This window comes from Phoca vitulina, unplaced genomic scaffold (genome assembly GCF_004348235.1).
Source record: "Phoca vitulina isolate PV1807 unplaced genomic scaffold, GSC_HSeal_1.0 scaffold5, whole genome shotgun sequence".
NCBI classification, from domain to species: domain Eukaryota; kingdom Metazoa; phylum Chordata; class Mammalia; order Carnivora; family Phocidae; genus Phoca; species Phoca vitulina.
The window spans coordinates 65,285,508-65,305,337 of NW_022589708.1; the positions used below are offsets into that span (position 1 = coordinate 65,285,508).

Sequence of the window (19,830 nt, forward strand, 5' to 3'; positions counted from 1 at the left end):
TTAAGAAACAACTTAATTTTGAGTGCAAGTTTTATTTTTATTTATTTGAGAGAGAAAGTGCAAGCGGTGGGGAGGGGCAGAGGGAGAGGAAGAGAATCTCAAGCAGACTCCACACTGAGGGCAGAGCCCAACAAAGGTGAATCCACAACCCTGAGATCATGACCTGAGCTGAAACCAACAGTCAGACGCTCAACCAATTGAGGCACCTGGGTGCGCCTTGAGTGCAAGTTTTAAAATATATTTCTCTGTGTAGAATTATTCTTGTCCTATTTTATAATTCATCATATTCAGTTTTCCATCAAGAGTGTAAGTAGCATATTGTTATTTTTGGGAACCACAGAGAGCATCCATCTGCCCATTTTTCTGCCCAGTAATATATGTATGATTCAAGAATGTTAAAGGTGACAAAAAAATTAAATGGTTTGCATTCTATGTTATAACTTAGACGGTTTATAGTAGAATTTCTCAATCTCAGCACTCAGGACATTTTGGGTCAGATAATTCTCTGTTATAGGAGGCTGTCCTATGTATTGTGGGATGTTTAGTAGCGTCCCTGACCTCCACCCATTAGATGCCAGTTGTGACAACCAAAAAATGTCTCCAGACATTGGCAAATGTCCCTTGGGGGGCAAATTCACCCCCAGTTGTTTTATAGTAGATGTCTGCTGCTTATTTATAAAGTAAGCTTGCTTTGTCTTTCTTTTAGGAGATTAGAAACTATTAAAATATCTAAGTTAATTCTTATGAAGCTTGTAATCTTATATTTTGGATACTGGAGAGATTTCTTTTTTCTTGCTTCTTCCGACAAAGGAATGATTACTTCCTCTCACATAGACTTGGGGGAATTGTCCCCTCAAATTTAAAAACAATGAGTCTGTGTCAATTCCAGACTCATTGTCTTTGTCAATATTAGCATCAGATTTGCTCATCTAGACCCCTGGAGCAACGCCCTGATTACCATACAGGGGGGAAATGCTCAAAGCTGCCTCAGTTCACCCCCCACCCAGTGCCTGGGCATGACTTCACTTTTGTCCAATATTGGTGAGCAAACTAATTGCCTCAGAGATATTTATCCAAATACTCAGTTTCCTGATTGGCTGGAAAAGCAATAAAGAGCCAAAATTCATGACTATTAAAATGTGTACATTTACTTCCAAAAATATTGCAGAATGATTCCATCAGAAACATCTGCACCTTTTCTTCCCATCAAAATCAGAGAACCACAATAATATTTTTGCATGCTCTCATGGTCAAAATCAGGCCTTCAGAAGACAGCGCCACCTGCTCGGGAAACCAAAGGCTTGCCCAGAGACAGCAGGCTCTGGTGATTCAAGGAGAGCACGTTTGTATTATATGTTCAAGTGAGATCAAGAGTCTAGGGAAATGCATAGTGACAAACCATCAGATACCATCCTCTGCCTCCTTCTGACACCCCCCTCCCCCAACCCCAACTTTTGGCAATGGGAACAGTAGTAAAGACCTGCAAGAGAAAGGATTCCCCTACAGGTCCTGCCACTCAATCAAGTATCTAGCCAAGGCCGTATAAAGTGAGTTACATAGCAGCAGCTACCAGAAGACTTTTTGTGATCGTTGAACTTTCTCAGTTGAGAAAATGGGGACCAGTTGAATCGCTGGACAAAATGAAATACTTCTAAAAAATTTAATTTCTTAGTGATGGGGCGCCTGGGTGGCTCAGTCGTTAAGCGTCTGTCTTCGGCTCAGGTCATGATCCCAGAGTCCTGGGATCGAGCCCCGCATCGGGCTCCCTGCTCGGCGGGAAGCCTGCTTCTCCCTCTCCCGCTCCCCCTGCTTGTGTTCCCTCTCTCACTGTCTCTCTCTGTCAAATAAATAAAATCTGTAAAAAAAAAATTTTAATTTCTTAGTGATTTGGAAAGAAAGCGTCCTAACAGCACTCGCCTTCTCTAGCCTCTACATGTTTGTCTCAGAAAAAGGAAAACAAACAAAAACCCGTTAGCTAATGCCCGATATTTAAACTTGAAAGATTTCCCATAAGGTACAAAGATTTTTAGAGCAGCCTGAGGCAGGCAGCGCTTCCGCTTTCTCCAGGCGAGAGTGGCAGTATACTAAAGCCTGGCGCTGTGTGACCTCCCCGCCTGTGGGGACTGGAACTGTGAGGGGGCAGCTTGCCAGTGACAGGGTCTAACAAGGCCCTCCCCAGGCCACCCTGGGCAGCCCCTCCCCCAGCCCAGGTCCCGCAGGGCCCCTCCCAGCAGCCTGCAGCTCCCCTAGGTGCCCAGGCCGGGGCAGCAGGGCCACTTTAAGGCGGGTGGGTGGGGGTGGGGGGGGTGCCGTGCGCGCCCACAGCTGCGGACCACGAGCCATCAGTGCGGCGGAGCAGGCGGCCGGGACGCGGCAGCTTGGCCGAGCTCCTCCTGTGGTGAGGCTGCCCCAGGACCCGGCACGTGGGCAACGGGCCATGGCGGCCTCAATTATCCGCCCAGAGCGCGGCCAAATCTCTGGCCAGGTAAGAGGAGGAGGAGGAAGGGGAGGCAGCTGCGTTTATAACCGCGCGCGGGCCCTGAGGCCGGTGGCTCCCTTGGCCCGCACAGGCATCTCATTCCGGGGACGCCGAGGAGCACGGCTCGAGGAGGGCCACTTCCAGGGGCGCGAGCCGGTGCCCGAGGCGGGGGACCCGGCGGAATCATCCCGGGCGGGAGGCCAGAGCAGGAAGGCGGGCTGAGCTGTTTTGTTACACAGACATGCCTGTCTGGCCCCGGATGCTTGCCAAACTCAAATTTTCAAGCCAGCCCCTCGGAGGGTTACCCAGGAGCGGAACTTAGTAGGTGTCCAGACAGAATGTGAATGACGACAACTTCGGTTTTGCTTTGAATATAGCAAAGTTTATTTAACACGGCAAAGTTTATTTTGAGCATGCTTGTCTCTGCACAGCTTGGCATGCTTTTTTTCAGTTTGCTTACGGGCATGGGGTCCAAAAAGCCCTTGCATGTCCTTCCTCAGGTTTACACCCAAACCGGCAGTTGTGCCTGGAGACCAAAGCCGTTGGCGGGAAAAGGCATCTGCGCTGTTCACACGTCCTCCCACCCTCCGGGGAGCTCAAAAAGCCCACTGGCCTCTTTTGAAAGCACCTGATTTATCTTCCCCTTAGCAGAAGCATAAAATCATTTCCATGACTGTTTTAGATTTAAAAAAAAAAAGTGATGATTAGCCCTCTAGAAAGAGAGCATAGAGCCTCGGCCCACCCCAGGAAGCAAGGCAAGCTGGTGTTGATTTTCTTATTTCACGTATCTTGATAGAGAAATCGGAGAGGCAGCCTTTTGGGCTGCCTAAAGTTTTGTTAGCCCTTAGAATGCTCTGCGTACTTAAATCTCCTCACTCCTTAAGCACAAGCTTTCTGAAATTACCACTTTGAAGTGGACCAGTTTAATCGGTTTTCTTAATTATTTCAAAATGGAGGCACCTATTTAAACTCCAAGGAAAAATAGTACTTTATGGTGCAGGATTAGGCAAAGCTGCACAAAATGGAACTCTGAATAAAATGTCTGATTACCTAGGAGTACATAAATGGATGGAGGCTTCCTACCCTTAAGAAAGTCTGAAGCCTCAACTGAACCTTTTGTTTGCATTTGAAGAGCAGCTTGCTCAGTTTCTCCAGATAGAGCTGTTTAAATCCCTTGACTCCTGGGGAAACCAGAGGCCAGCGATTGCCCGGTGAGACCATCAGCCCATGCAGCTGCCGCTGATTGTCAGCTCTGCTCCTGGTGATAAGAGTGACATAAATAACAACTCACTAAAATGTAGGAGTGATTTGCTTTAAGCACTTCAGCACCTGCTGTTACTAATTAAGGGTTTAGCCTGCTGCAGATTGCAAATGGAAATCCAGTGTTTTAAACACTGTGGAGACTGGAGTGCCCTGCGTGGTGCTGTGATTTAGAAATCAAACTGAGTGGCTAAAGACCAGTGGTGACGATGATGTCGAAATATAAAAACTGCCCAAACCTCAAAGATCTACACCAAGGTGTTAGGAGTGTTTATCCCTGAGTAGCGGAATTACAAATGCTTTTTATTTCCTCTTTAGGCTTTTTTTTTTTAATTTTCCAGTCTTTCCCAATGAATATGTATTGCTTTTGTTTAAAAAAAATATAAAAGGTGCAGGGGCGCCTGGGTGGCTCAGATGGTTAAGCGTCTGCCTTCGGCCCAGGTCATGATCCCAGGGTCCTGGGATCGAGCCCCACATCGGGCTCCTTGCTCAGCGGGAAGCCTGCTTCTCCCTCTCCTTCTACTGCTCCCCCTGCTTGTGCTCTCTTGCTCTCTCTGTCAAATAAATAAATAAAATCTTAAAAAAAAACCATAAAAGGTGCAGTAAGCAATTCAAATAGAAAAAAATTTCCCACCTAATGACATCTCGCCATCAGTTCAATTTGTAATGCTCACAGGTGAAAATCTTGGATGTACTGAAAAAGGCAGTTTCCCACATCAGAGTATACTAGAAAGTTTTGTTCATTTTCTTTTTATTATTCCTACCAGTGGATTCTTCTCGTCACCTGGGTTCATATTACACTGCCAACAAGATATTTTTAACTGAATGAATATTCAGATTTAAGTTGATTAGAAGCTATTGAGTTAACTCAAGTTACCTTGGGATAGTGGACTAGGGCAGTGTTCTAATTTGTCTGATTGTTAACATTCCACGTGTGCTAAGGCACGGATTTTGTAGGGCAGGGAAGGAAGCCTCTGGCAGGAGAGCAAGGCAGTTCTTTCCAGAGCTGCTTTATTTCATGCTCCTCTGTGAAGTGCCTTGCACCATGGCACAGAACTGTAGACTCGTGTGCAAAACGGCCTGTTAGTGGTGCTGCACGACCTTATGCCTTTCTGGATCTTTCCTCTCAGATTTCCCCCCAGTACTCATGTCCTGCTCCTCAGAGCTTGCTCTTGACTTCTCTCCATACTAGCTGAGAGATTCTGGGGAAGTTAGGCACTGAGCCTCTGAACCTCAACGCTAGTAGGAAAGGGTTCAGGTGAGCAGCTGATTTCTGTTATTTAAGGCTTTTCTCCTCGGTGGGCCCTGTTTCCCCTTCTCTATGGCTCAACAAAATGCAAAGAGCCTTTTGATTTGGGGCTGTTTTCACCACTTGATGGAGACACATTTTCCCCTCTAATTCCACATCCTCCCTTCCCCATCAGATTGATTTGATGTTTTCTGTGTGCAGGCTTGGTATTATTTGAGAAAACATGGCAATAACTACCAAGTACAGGGCATTGTACTAACATGGTAATAGTCGGGATTTAAGTATTACCTTCCAGACGAGGATCACAAGTTTCTTACTCAAAGCTACTAGTAAGTGGCTGGACTAGGCAACAGAACCTGGTCTGTGTGCCTTGAAATCCTTTGCCCGCTTCCCACTGCATCCAGCTGTTAAGAATCAGTAGTAGCTTTGGTAGAACCGAGGCTGATACATGATTCTTCATGTGTTCCGAAGACTGAAAGCTATATGTAGCAACAGAAAAAAGGATTATTAGAATGTCAGCCCCGCAAAGGCAGGGACCTTGTCTGTTTTTCACTTTGTATTCCCAACACAGTGTCTGCCATGCAGTAGGGGCTCAATAAACATCTGTGGAGAGAATAAATAGGTAACAATCACATTTAAGCAGATGCAAAGTGGCAGGATGTTTTAAAGGAAAGAGAAAATAAATCTTGGTAGTGGAAAGTTTTACAAGTTATTCATAGCCCAGGACACCTTGGTTTATATGTCTTATTTTAGTGCAATTATTAATAGCACCCCCTTTCATTCTCAAAATGTCTCAGTTTGGAAGGTAAATGGTCACCTTGTCTGTAGTAGATAGGTTAGTTTTGGACACTCATAGGTTGCTTCAGTTAACCATGTTAATTAAAAAGCAAAACTATAATCACTCCTTTTATGACCACTTGTTAATGACCATTACAGTTCTTGGCATTTGGCTCACAAGGGAATATATTGGTATAGAAGAAGTCCTGTGCTACAGTGGAGATTCATAATCTGGATTCAAAAACATCACAGTAACTTTGAGTCCCACATTGCTCCTAAAGTGCTATTGGAGATGAAGGATGTTTATAAAATGAAAAGGAAGCAGTCTAGAAGGGTCCTGATACTCAGTACTGTAGAAATCCTGAAGTATTATGCTGCCTTCTTAGAACATAGGGCATTTGAGGGAAATGGAAGGAAATGAGGCTGGTGACATGGGTTGATATTAAGCTATTGAAAGGCTACGCTAGGGAGTTTGAATTCTTACCTGTTTAAAACAGCGTGGGGCAGGTGAATGAGATTGGCTCCTGATGATGAATGGAGCACACAAGTCAACCTCCTAGTCCAACCCAGACCCCAGAGTAGGACATACTTAAACATGTGCTGATACTTCAACAAGGAAATATCATGGAAAAAAAAAAGTGTGTTGGGGGAGGCAGCAGGTATTCCAAATTAGAGGTCCAAGGATGACCTAACCAAATGCAATATATAGCACTTCATGGAATCTTGGTCTAAACAAAGCAGCTTTCTGAACATTAAAAAAAAAAAAACCACAGGAAAACTTGAAATTTAGAAAGCAGATGTGATCAAATTGCCACTAAAAGAAAAGTACAAAAACCACAGCTTAAAAGATCTAAAGACGAAAGGCAGAGGGAAAACAATTCTAGTGATAGCCCAGGCTGAATGTTAGAAGAAACCGATGGAAGTTGACCAGAGCGTGCTCACCTGGTAATGAATTAGCTATATGCAGATCACCTGGGCTAGGTGGGCCCCTAGACTCTCCCCTCACCCCTACTTCATCCTGAAGAGAATGAACTGTATGTGGGACCTGGGTTCCTGGTGTTGGTAATTTCCAAACTTTTATAATTGACCAGGAGGAATGGCAGCTCTGCCCAGGAGGGAAATAAAGTATTGGCTTTCAGAGTAATGCCTTCCGTTATTATTATTTTGACAGTGAGCTGGCCCCAGCCTCTCTGGTCTCCAGCCTTGCTTCCACTGTCTTACCCACTCACACCAAATCCATACTTGTCCCTTCAAAGGAAGCAGCCACTGGGGAGAGTACTTGGACATGTCGACTTCGTCCTTGATTCGTATTTATGTTTGGATAACCAAGGATTTCCAGACATTAACAGAACTAGACACAAATGCAGACACTAGACACAACTATTCCAGAGAGGTTTTTAAGGGGATAGAAAAAACTTCTAAAATTCTGATTTGTATTCTCAGTGAGGGTATCACATCCTGAACATAGCAGGTTATGAGGAATTACCAAAAAAAAATCTTAGAAGTGAGCAATTCACATTAAATAAACTGAAATCATAAAAATCTTTAGAAGGACTGAAGAATGAGCTGGTGATATGAAAAATAAAGTTAAGGGACTCTCTATGAGAAAAATGGAGACATGAAGGATCAATTGTGGATGTCCTGCATCTCCTGGAAGATTGCCAAGGAGGGATGAAGATAGAAGGAATTGGGAAATAGAAGGAAACTTACAGAGCCAAAGATCCACTGAGTGCCAAGTAGGATGAATAAGACCCATACCCAGACACCTCCTAGAAAACCATCAGAACCCACGGCATAAAGAGAAAAGCACAGGAAGGAAAACAAAGCAGCTTATTCTTTTTATCAACAACTGGATGCTGGAAGAAAATGGACCAATAGCTTCAAGGTTCAGAGGCAAGGGATTTTTGACCTTGGAAGTATTTACCAGGTAAAACTAGCACTGAATTGTTGGCCTTAATGCTACTATTAAGTAATAGAAATAAGGGGTTTAACTCCCAAAGTCTTACAGGAGCAGCAGGAGGGAAAAAGGAAAATCCAATCAGCCTAACAGAAGGCATGGGAAAAAGGAAACAAAATTGCTGTCGATGGGAAATGTGAAATAACAAATGAAGGGAATAAGACCATTTCACATTAAATTATAAATGTTTTATGATTAATATTATATATTAATGTACATTAATGCCATTAATATAATTAATTAAATTCCTACATTAAAAACTAAAATCACAGATTGTGAAAAGAAACCTAAAAATTCAGATATATGCTATTTACAAAATTCACACAAAATCAAAATGATATAGAAAGGCTCAAAATAAAGATATGAAAAGCTACTGTATACCAGAAAAAAATTTTCAAGTGAAAAGCATTAAAAAGGACAAAGAAGTATATTTCAAATACATAGTTTTCTGTCCATAAAATTATCAATGTGTGGTCTAGATATTTAAAATATGCTATATAAACATTGTAGGTTATTATATAATAAATATTATAATTATGTTTTATGTGAATATGTATAATTACCATGAACCTCTATATACCTAACCCAAAATTAGATACAGAGTCTGTAGTTGGAGAAATTGATAAATTCAACAAACTGTATAATTAGAAAGATTTTACCACATCTCATAAAGTAAAAGATCAAGTAGACCTAAAGTAAGAAAGAAAACAGTAAGTTCTGTCTAAAAATTAGAGAATATATGCCCAGCAGAAAATATACATTATTTTCAAGTATCCATGGAACGTTAACAAAAACTATGTATTACACCACAAAGAAAATATCCACATTCTAAGAAGAAGTCATATAGGATATGTTTGCTGTTGACAATGCACTGAAATAAGAAATGACCAACTAGTCAATAGCCAAAAAAATTAAAAACTAAAACCAAAAACACCATACTATTGAAAATTGAAAACATTTCATAAAGGTGTTTAATGTAACTCTGAGGTTAAAATGGAAGTATGAAGTGAAATTACAAACTAGCAAGGAATGAACATAGACACAATATATATCAAAATCTGTGGGGTACAACATAGTGCCACTTGGAGGACTGTGCCATCCAAAAGCACTTTCTGCAGTGATGACAATGTTCTATAATTATGCTGTCTGATATGGCAGCCACTTGCCATGTGTGGATATTGAGCACTTGAAATGAGGCTAGTGTAACTGAAGTGAATTTCGAACTTTAATTTTAGTTAACATAAATTTAAATAGCCACATGTGGCTATCATGGAGGACCACACAGTTTATAGTTTCTGATAAAGCATCATCAAGAAAAAGAAGATAGGAAAATTTAATTATATATTAATCTCCAGTTAGAAAGCAAGAATAACAATGCACATAATAAACATTATATACATTTAAAAACTAGTACATTTAAAAAGAGATAAAATGGATTAAAAAAATAATATATATATGAACAAAATTCACTTAAGGTAGAAAATCTAAATTTACTGGTAATCATTAAGGAACTGTAAAAGGTACTCTAAAATCCATCTCTGTAAATGGCTTCAGGCCCAGATTCTGCAGACATGTTTATCTAAATTTCAAGAAGCAGATAATTCTGTTTTATAAAATATTCAAGACCATAGAACAATATTGAAACTTTCTGTTTCATTCTTCAAAGCTGGCATAACCCTGAGATACCCAAACCAGATAAGACAATAAATAAATAAAGCAAAATTGTATCCAGTCTTACTTATGAACGTAGATGGAAAAATCTAAAATAATATGAATGAATTTAGTCTACACATTATAGGTTTATCCCAGTGAGGCAATTATGCCTTGACATTAGGAAATCTATTAATGTAATTCACTACCTATAGAATATAGAATAAAGGAGAAAAAGGTATGATCATGTTGATACTAAAAAAGCATTTGGTAAATATCAGCACCGATTTCTGATTTAAAATTCTTAGCTTCCAAATAGAAAGAAACTTCTTTAACTTGGTAGCAGGTATGGACCAGAAACTTTCTGTATCATATTTAGTGGCAAAAACATTTGAATTATTCCCACTAAACTGAGGAACAAGACAAGAATGCCCTGTGTCACTCCTGCTATTCATCATTGTTTTGGATGTTCTAGCCAGTGCTTTAAGATCAATGAATAAAAAGCATAAATTCTGGATATAGGTAAAGTGTCATTTATTTTATTTATTTTTTTTTAGAGAGTGTGCATGCATACTCACAAGCAGAGGGTGGCGGGAGGGGCAGAGACCGAGGGAGAGAGGGCATCTCAAGCAGGCTCCTAGCCCAGCTTGGAGCCTGTCACGGGGTTCAATCTCATGACCCTCACTGAGATCATGACCTGAGCCGAAATCAAGAGTCTGACCCTTAACCACCTGAGCCACCCAGGCGCCCCCCGCCCCCGCAAAATATCATTTTTGAAGACAATATGATTATATGTGTCGAAAATTCAGAAGAATCAACTAAAACATATTGGAACTAAAGAGAGAATACCATAAAGTTCTTGAAGCAAATTCTTCATACAGAAATTAGTAGCACTCTCTGTGTTAGTTGTAATCAATTAGAAAATATAGTGAGAAAAGCTTTTCCCTTTACAATGACTCCAGAACTTTGAAATATCTAGGAACAAACATGAGGACATGTGCAGAATCCATATGAAGGTTAACATTTAAAAAGACCCAAGGAATTGTTGTACTACAGTAAGAAAAGCAACTCACTTTTAAAAATATAATACCTGGGGTGCCTGTGTGGCTCAGTCGTTAAGCGTCTGCCTTCAGCTCAGGTCATGATCTCAGGGTCCTGGGATCAATTCCCACATCGGGCTCCCTGCTCCGCTGGAAGTCTGCTTCTCCCTCTCCCACTCTCGTGCTTGTGTTCCCTCTCTCGCTGTGTCTCTCTCTCTGTCAAAAAATAAATAAAATCTTAAAAAATATATATAATACCCCCTTTATGAAAAAAAAGCTCTGTGTGGTGTGTGTGTGTGTGTGTGTGTGTGTGTGTGTGTGTGTGTGTGGTAGAAATCATCTGGAGGGATATAGACCAAACTGTTGACAGTGGTTGCCTCTATGGAGGGATTAAATGGGTAAATGAAGAATCACCTCTTTTTTTTTTTAACAAAAGAAGGAAGAATATTAGAAGGCAGATAGAAATGAGAAGTGCCGAAGTTTTGCTTACTTTGAACTTGACTAGTTTCTTGCACCTCACATGTTCCTTCTAGCAAGCCCTGGCAAACGAGGCTGAAGGGGAGAGGAATCCCCATGGTGGGACAGCCTCACCAGCATCCTGCCCTGCAGAGTTGTGTCTTTGGCGAGCTGGCTTTCTCTTCATAGGTATTTCCAACTCTTTCACCCACTTCTTTAGGCTTCAAGTCTGATCAGCTCCCAAATCTGTTTTCTCACGTGGACCTGTCTGTGATCTGCCATTTCCAACTCTCTGCTGACTGTTTGCATTAATTCAAGCATCCCCATTCTTTAACAGTTAGAGTGGATTGTGCTCAATAACTATAGAGAATAAAACATAGGAAAGTAAAAGGTGAAGATGGAAATTATATTTTTTTTTTATTGAATGTGCTTGAAAATAACCCCAAAAGGAAAGAAAGATGCTTTTTTGGCTCCAAAATATTGAGTTTTGAATAGCATGTATAATCTATTTAAAGAAAAGACCATGAGTGTCTCTTGGAATTTAGGAATTTGGTTCTTACTCTGCTCTCTGGAATGTATGTTTCATCAAAATAAATGGTTTGGGAGAGCCACCAGTTTGTTTTTCTCACTAGTAAACAGATTTTTCAGCAGGATGAGTGATTGGGAAACTGGGCCTTAAGAATCCTATCTGTTGTCCCTAAGATGAGAGAGAAACCCACAGGAAAACCACAGTAGAATAGCATTTGTATGCAAAAATATTTTAAAAATAGCATGACCTTCAGATCCATTCACCACCCTAGGTAATGAAGACAAGAAATTAATAGTTCCCATCCCTGAGGTGCTTCTAGTTGACCATTCAGTCTACTTGTAGTCGGTTATTGTGTTGTCACCTTTATTTATTGTATCCTCTAGTACATGACGTCTTCTCTATGCTCAGATGTTAATTATGTGGTACTTCTGCTTTTTTCCTTCTCTTTCAGGCAAAAATAGACCTCTTGTTAGTTGGAGATGTCACTGTTCAGTACTTGGCAGATATTGCACAGAAATCCTTTTCAAATATGGCAAAAGTCACCATAACCATCAGGGATGTGGGGCAGGCAGCCGCATTTCTGAAGGACCACCCCTTTGACATGGTTTTCCTGAAGATGACTCCTTTACCAACGGCCGAGGAGCTGGGAGCTATCAAATTAATTAGGTGAAGTTCAAAAACCTTCACTCTGTACCTTTATAATAGTTTTTATTGAAAGCCATTTCTATAAAAAAAAAAAACACCTTAAAAGATGGTACTATTTATGCTTTAATTTTGAAGATGAGAGATATTTTCATGGGTAGAATAGGTATACATATTACCATTTTTATTGCCAGTTTGACATGCTAATATAAGAATTATCCTTTTAATTTAAAAAGTAATTGATGTGGATGAGAATGTGAGAATTAATTGGTCATAGAAATTTATTTGGTATATAGTACTTACTTTAATCCCACAGGTACTCCTTTTTAATAACTATGTCATTTAAAATGGCACATCTTTTCAGAGTTCATTAATTGTGATGGCAGATACTAAAGCAGGTGAGCATTCTTAACTCTAAAATTATCTAAAATTATCTTTTTCAAAGATGTTCTAATGTGAAAGATTCCCGAGGCTCTCTGGGTCTGTTGAGTCCAGATCGATATCACATCCAATATTTTTGTTTCATCTTGTAGCTCCATAGACATTCTGCTTCTGTTTGACCCACTCCACTCTAGAGATCTGGAGTCTGGTGGTGGGAGAGTGAGGTGCTTTCTTGCCTCGCTACATAGGATTTTGAGCCATTTTGGTTTTTTTTTTTTTTTTTTGAGAGAGAGAGATTGAGAGAGGAGGGGAGGGGCAGAGGGAGAGAGAGAGAATCTCAAGCAGGCTCCACGCTTAGCATGAAGCTTGATCTCATAACCCTGAGATCATGACCTGAGCCGAAATCAAGAGTCAGATGGTCAACCAACTGAGCCACCCAGGTGCCCCCCATTTCGGATGTTTTTAAACAAGGTTAGGTCAAAACAAATTTCTTCCCCTTCTACGAGAAGATTTGATAGAGAAAGTATAATCGCAGATAATATTGGAATATATAAGGACTTGTAATAATTACAGGATAGGCCTTTCATGTCTACAGGAGAATGTTCAGAGACAATATTGTTATCCCTGAATAAAAAAGAGCAAACACATGTTAGGCGACAAGAAAAGTTGAAATGGGAAGAAGCCAAATTGATAAGTTCCTTGTTAAAAAGAGAGACTGATGCAGCTCCTGAGGTTTCTTAGAACTGGTGATCTTCTGCATTTCTTTTGGCTTTCCACCGGGAATATGAACTCTAGACAAACCAGGCAAACTACCTCAAAGTGGATTTCATTTCCAAGATATGTTGTGAACTGTCCTCCTTCTGAAGATATGCCTATTTTATTACATACCTTTAAAAGACGACTCCTATAAATAGAGTTCCCCTGGCTGGGACCTCATCATAATATCACATTTATTATAGTATTTCAACATTTTTACAACAGTGTTATGAGGGAGGTAGAGCAGGGTTTTGTCATCCCTACATGACAAACAACGAAGGGTGAAGTGATTTGCCTAAGGCCACGTGACTCATTTTTGCAAAACTCAGACTAGAACTCTTTTCTCTTCATGTTCTTTGTAAAAGTCTGTAATTACTTGGCTTCTGTGTTGAAGACCCTTCTTTCACACCTCTGAGATTCAACATATGCCACACTTCATATAAACTAAACATACATATCATTTTGGAAGAGTACTGTATAAATTAGTGTGGCCGATCTCTCTCTTCATTCCAAGAGTAGGAGCCTAGCCAGGTCCCTCCGAATGTAGCAAAGGCTTTGTATTTGCTCAGCATTAAAGCTACATTTTGAACAGGATAAGATTAAAGTTCTATTTAAGAACAAGTTTTATATCTAGTTGCAATTATTAAAAGCTAGAAGGTTAGAGGAGAGAACTCCCTGTGTGATGCTCATCTCTGTGGGTTCTCCCCACTGGTGGTTTCTTTGCTCTGAATAACACAGCTGAAGACTCCTCTTCAGGGAAGAGAAGGTAGATGAAGGCACTAAATATACAGAAACACATATGGTAGTTCTATTTTGCTATAAAAATATTTGTTTGAAAAGGAAAAGAGGATCATTTGAAAACACCTGGGTGGGTTTTTCTTATCTCTTGTTCTGCCATTCCCAATATCGAGGATAGGACTTGACGAATAGCAAGTATTCAGTCCCTAGCTCGGGTGTGAGTGAGCGACTGCGTGGATGTGTGAAAGAAATGCCGTTGAGGGCAGACAGTGCGTTCTAGCTTTTGTCTTCCGTCCTAAAAAAGGGATGGTTTTCTTGTGGGATCCTTGCCTTTTGTGACGCCGGCCTCAGAGGCTTAGGATGTCTGTGGAATTCCCTTTCTTACCCTCAGAACTGTGATAAGTTTATGACTTATGAATTACTTAAACCCTTGTGGGTTTATACACATTTATATTTTTGTTTATATTTTTGAACCTTGGTTTTTCTTAGAGTATTGAGTCCAATAAACTTACTGCCCCATTTGTAAGGCATTTAAACCTTCATCACTCCTAAAGCACTGTATCTTTTGAGTTTGAGCTGACATTTAATGTCTAAACCAAAATGAAATGTCTTGTTTAGCTTTTCTTTTGCTGTATTTTAGATTTTTCCCTCTTAGATCCTTGTTGCTTTGTAATATCTCAAAATCTGGATGAGTCCTGCAAAATATACAACTATTTATCTTACTTTTCTCTCTCTCGGGACTTTATACATTTCACCAGCTAATGAGGAGCTTCATATAGAATAGAAATGTCCCCACTTATTTGCAGTATTAGAGCCCATAATCACAAATCTATATAAATATAGATGGATTTCTACTGACGATAAGAATGAAGTATATAGCCTGTTAGTTGTAATGTTAAACTTATTTTATTTTATTTTATTTTAAAGATTTTATTTATTTGACAGAGAGTATGAGCATTGGGAGTGACAGGCAGAGGGAGAAGCAGGCTTCCCGCTGAGCAGGGAGCCTGATATGGGACTCGATCCTGCGACTCCAGGATCATGACCTGAGCTGAAGGCAGTCGCTCAACAACTGAGCCACCCAGGCACCCTGTTAGGCTTATTTTAGAATAAAATGTAAGCAGCTTATTTAAAAAGATTCCTAAATTTATGCTTATAGAAGAACTATGTTTTCAGCTTGGAGCTAATCAGTGATCAGTTTTTTTTTAAAGATTTTATTTATTTATTTGCCAGAGAGAGAGAACACAAGTAGGCAGAGCGGCAGGCAGAGAGAGAAGGAGAAGCAGGCTTCCCGCTGAGCAGGGAGCCCGATGTGGGGCCAGATCCCAGGACCCTGGGATCATGACCCGAGCTGAAGGCAGATGCTTAACCGACTGAGCCACCCAGGCACCCCTTAGTGATCAATTTTAATCGTCCATAAAAACATTGGTACTTTAAGACTGATATTCTCAAGAGTTATGGCACATCTTAGGGGCGCCTGGGTGACTCAGTCAGTTAAGCATCTGCCTTCAGGTCATGATCCCAGCGTCCTGGGATGGAGCCCTGTGTCGGGCTCCCTGCTCAGCGGGGAGCCTGCTACCCCCTCTCCCTCTGCTGCTCCCCCTGCTTGTGCGCGCGCTCTCTCTCTCTCTCAAATAAATAAATAAAATCGTAAAAAAAGAAATATGGCACATCTCAATTATAGGTTAACATTCTTAATAGTACTCCCCAATTTGATTTCATTTTATGAATACATTTTTATTGAGCCAAATGAACTCAAATACTACCCACTGATAAAATATTTTAAGACAGTCCTAGGGTTCATTTGTTTGGCTCAGACTTCCAAAATTGAACCACACTCAAAGAGCAGACACTTGATAATTCAGACACATCCTGATACTTTACCTTCCAAAGCCAGGTATGGAAAATTAAAATATGTTTTAAACTCATCAGCAATGTATGGATCCTGTCTGAAATTGTGATTTTCCATTCCATGAAATGTCTCTGCAGTTCTTAGAATTCTGTGATTCTTGTGAGCTCTGTGTAGTTCAGCAGTAGCAAAGGAATGCAGAATGTTGTTCCATCTGCTCTGGTGAAAAATCAAGTTCAGATCTGATTTTATTTTTCCCATGTAGTTTCAATTGTCCAATCAGTTAACTTACTAATTCACTAAGAAAACCTAATCTTGTGAGCCACAGGGATTTATCTAACAAGCTGTCCTTTTGTGTCCCTAATTCCAAAACCCCTTTGACTTGACAGAGCAACTCAGTAATTCTTATTAGCCAGTTGGCATGACCTAGCCCTCTGAATGCTTGATGATAAATAAAATAACAATAAAATATCGAAGTAGTTTTGCTAAAAACATTATTCTATAAATTGATGGTTGAGTGTAAATGTGTGACCCTGACTTAGGAGGTTCACAGCAAGAGCTCTTCTGAAGAATAGCATGATGGAAACAGAGCACACCAACCATCACTATTGACCAGAATAAACTCTCGGAACTCAACTATATTTTATCAGAGGTGCCCTGTTAGGAGCAAGTGAACTTAGTGTTTTCACATGTATAGATAGTAAAGCTCTCAATTTTCTCATTGAAAATGGTTGTTTTAATTAAGTCATTAGCAAAGAACATTATTTGTTACAAGTCCCAAATAGGCCAGCCAGGTTAGTTTGGCTGCATTTGGCCCACAGATGGCATAATGGATAACTGTATTCAAGAGGGTTACTACCCAAAAGTGACACTGGCTTTTGTCCCTTGAAGTCCTTGTGACTCTAAAGGAAATGAGTTTAGAAATTTCCTCTGGTTTCACAGGGACTTATAAGACACTCCTGGTCCTCTTATTAGATGATAGATTTCAGAGGCCAGGGCTTTCCTGAGGTTCTTTAGTCAGTTGAGTGTACAACTCAGCTCAAGACACTTTATATGATCTTTTTTATTTTTTTCAGCTACCAGGGACAGACCTGGGGATAGGGGCAAGACTGGGCATCTGTACTGCTGCAGTTTGAGCTTCTTACTCCAGTTCCAGAGAATACCAGAGACAGGCATAGGAAGGGACACTAGAATATCAATATCCAATCTTGTATGTAGAGTATGGGCTCAGGAACCGTCTCGACATTTAAATGGTGTATTGTGTGAAACATGAGGAGAAATGAATTGTCCCCCAATGAATTGCAAATTTTTAAAACCCAAGAGATTTCAGCTGAGAAGGTACTCATAAGTTCTCAGAACCCTGCAATTTGATTTTGGTATATGGAAGAAGTGCTATTAATGGGGTGGATGAAAGAGATTTTTGCTTTATTTTTGTGTTGCTTAGTTTTAAGGAACATTCATTCATTAAGAAGAGGACTTTTTTTTTTTTTTTTTTGGTGATCCTGGGAACTCTTAGCTTATCGATCTGTAGAGAATGTGAATGAGCAGCTGAGCTCCAGACCAGTGTGTTGGATTCTGGGAGTTCTATTGATTAGTGGAGCTCCTGAACAGCATCACAATGAGGGTTTCGCTGGCAGGGGAAGTGTTTGGGATGGTAATTGATTCTGTGCTAATGAAAAACATCCAGGAATTCCAACTCTGTCTGATGTAAAGCTTGAAATTTGAAAGTCATCATGAGGGCAAATAAATTCACATATCCAAATCTAACCTACTTTTGTGCCAGTAACATCAATTTGTAAAATAAAGAAATAGACACAGAATATTTCTGAAAGCCAAGATTCTTTTATTTAAAATTCTCTAATTCTAGAGTATTTTAGCTTATAATTTACTCTTTGTGAATCAGCAAAATATTTTTTATTCCAAAAGTTGAGCTAGACCATCTTGTATGTTTCTTTCTGTGGTCCTGTTTGTTCAGTCCATTTTTCCCTTCCACTTCTGTTTCCTCATCCAGTTATCATACCTCCATTATACCCCACTTAAAATTATAAAGGAAATGCTTATGTTGTGGCAGGCGACATTCTTGTCACCCTCCATGCCACCATGCCCTCCCAATCCCAATAGGCTCGTGTGCCTTTCTTACCTCCACGTTCAGTCCGCCAGTCAGTCTTGGCTTCCTCCCACATATGCCTGTTTTGTGGTAGTATTTCTGCCTGAGCTTCTCATTTCCTCATAGAATTGTACATTCTCTCCTTTTTTTCTCATTTAGCCCAAACTCCTCAGAATTCATAGAGCAGAGTCAAGCCTGAAGAAACCTCAGTTGCGTGCATGTCACATGTTAGCACTGTCTTGCTTGTTTGAAGTAATTAGTAAATATTCTGAATTATTTTTTTTTAAAGAAAGTTCTCCGGTATGTCTACTTTTCTCTACCATCAGTTCTTACCTGTGTACTTGGAATATGGTCTCCCAAATTCACCCTGTGCCATCACCCTCCATCCATCCTATCATAGACGGAGTGGTCTTTCTAAAATGCAAATATAATCATGTTAATAGCTTAATACCTTCCCATCGTCCATTTTAATAAAATACCAAATCTTTAATTCAGCCTAAAGCTCTACGTACCTTCTCTGGTCTTATGTGTCTCTCCCTCAGAGACCCTGTGCCATCTTGGACTTCTTTGACTTCTCAGACTTACCTGTTCTGTATATTCCAGGGCCTTTTCCCAGGGTCTGTTCTGTTTGTCCAGAACATACTTTACTGCTTATCTGCTTCTGACCCCCGTACCACCCAGTTCTACTTTTTGTGTGGCTAACTTCCAGTCAGCCACAGAGGCATTTCTGCCTGAAAGCCTGAGGCTGCAGAGTAGGGTAGTTCTCAGGTATGAACTTCTGCTGGCCCCTACGACTTTCTTTCACAACACCGGGTACATATTTGGCTACTTAATTATCTACAGTGATTTGTTCAACATCTGACCCTGTCCAGAAACTGTTGATTCCATGAGAGCAGAGACCTTGTTTCCTGTCTGTTCATGATATCCCCTAGAGCCTAGCACAGAGTCTGGCACATAGTGGGTTCTCACTGTACATGACTCAGATATATAAATTATGTATACAGTTGACCCTAAAACAATATGAGGGATGGGGTACCAATCCCCAGCATGGTCAAAAATCCATGTATAACTTTTTTGCAGAGAGTATTTTTTTTATTGTGATATAATTACATAACACAAATGTTACCATCCTGTCCATATTTTAGTGTTCATTTCAGTAGTGTTAAGTGTATTCACATTGTTGTGAAATATATCTCCAGAACTTTTTCATCTTGCAAATCAGAAATTCTATTCCTATTAAACAACTCTCCCTTTACCCCTCTCTGCATTTCCTGATAACCACCATTTTACTTTCTGTTTCTGTGAATTTGACTACTTTAGGTGCTTCGTATAAGTGGAATCATATAGTATTTACTTTTTTGTGACTGGCTTATTTCACTTAACATAATGTCTTAAAGGTTCATCCATATTGTAGCATTTAACATCTTTTCCTTCTTTTTAAAGACTGAATAATATATTCAGTCAATATATTGTATGCATATAACACTGTGATGGTTAATTTTTATGTTTCAACTTAATTGGGCCATAGGTACTCAGACGTTTGGCCAAACATTCCTCTGGGTGTATCATGTAAGGATGTTTCTGAAATATTTTCACATCATGTTCACAACAGCACTATTCACAATAGCCAAAAGGTAGAAGCAACCCAAATGTCCATAGACAGATGAATGGATAAACAAAGTGTGGCTATATTAATCAGGATTCTTGAGAAACAGAACCAATAGGATGGCGATCTATCTATCGATCTATCATCTATCCATCCATCTACCTAGAGATAGAGAAAGAGAGAAGTTGATTTATTTTAAGGAAGTGGCTCATACCATATGGAAGCCAAGAAGTCCCAAGATCTGTAGTTGGCAAGCCAGAGACCCAGGAGAGCCAATATGTAGTCAGTCTGAATGCAAAGGTCTGAGAACCAGGAAAGCTAATGGTATAAATTTCATTTGAAAAGCTGGCAGCC

General features: G+C 40.2%; 1 protein-coding gene across 2 annotated transcripts in view; it reads left to right on the forward strand.

The window, feature by feature from the left end:
• The first annotated feature begins 2,437 nt into the window (after positions 1-2,437).
• Positions 2,438-19,830, forward strand: part of SOHLH2 (spermatogenesis and oogenesis specific basic helix-loop-helix 2) — a 51,748-nt gene continuing 34,355 nt past the window's right edge. For both annotated transcript variants that reach the window (XM_032403181.1, XM_032403182.1), the window contains exons 1-2: positions 2,438-2,485; positions 11,849-12,063. In XM_032403181.1, coding sequence (XP_032259072.1) covers positions 2,438-2,485; positions 11,849-12,063 — 263 coding nt within the window. The remainder of the gene's footprint in view (positions 2,486-11,848; positions 12,064-19,830) is intronic.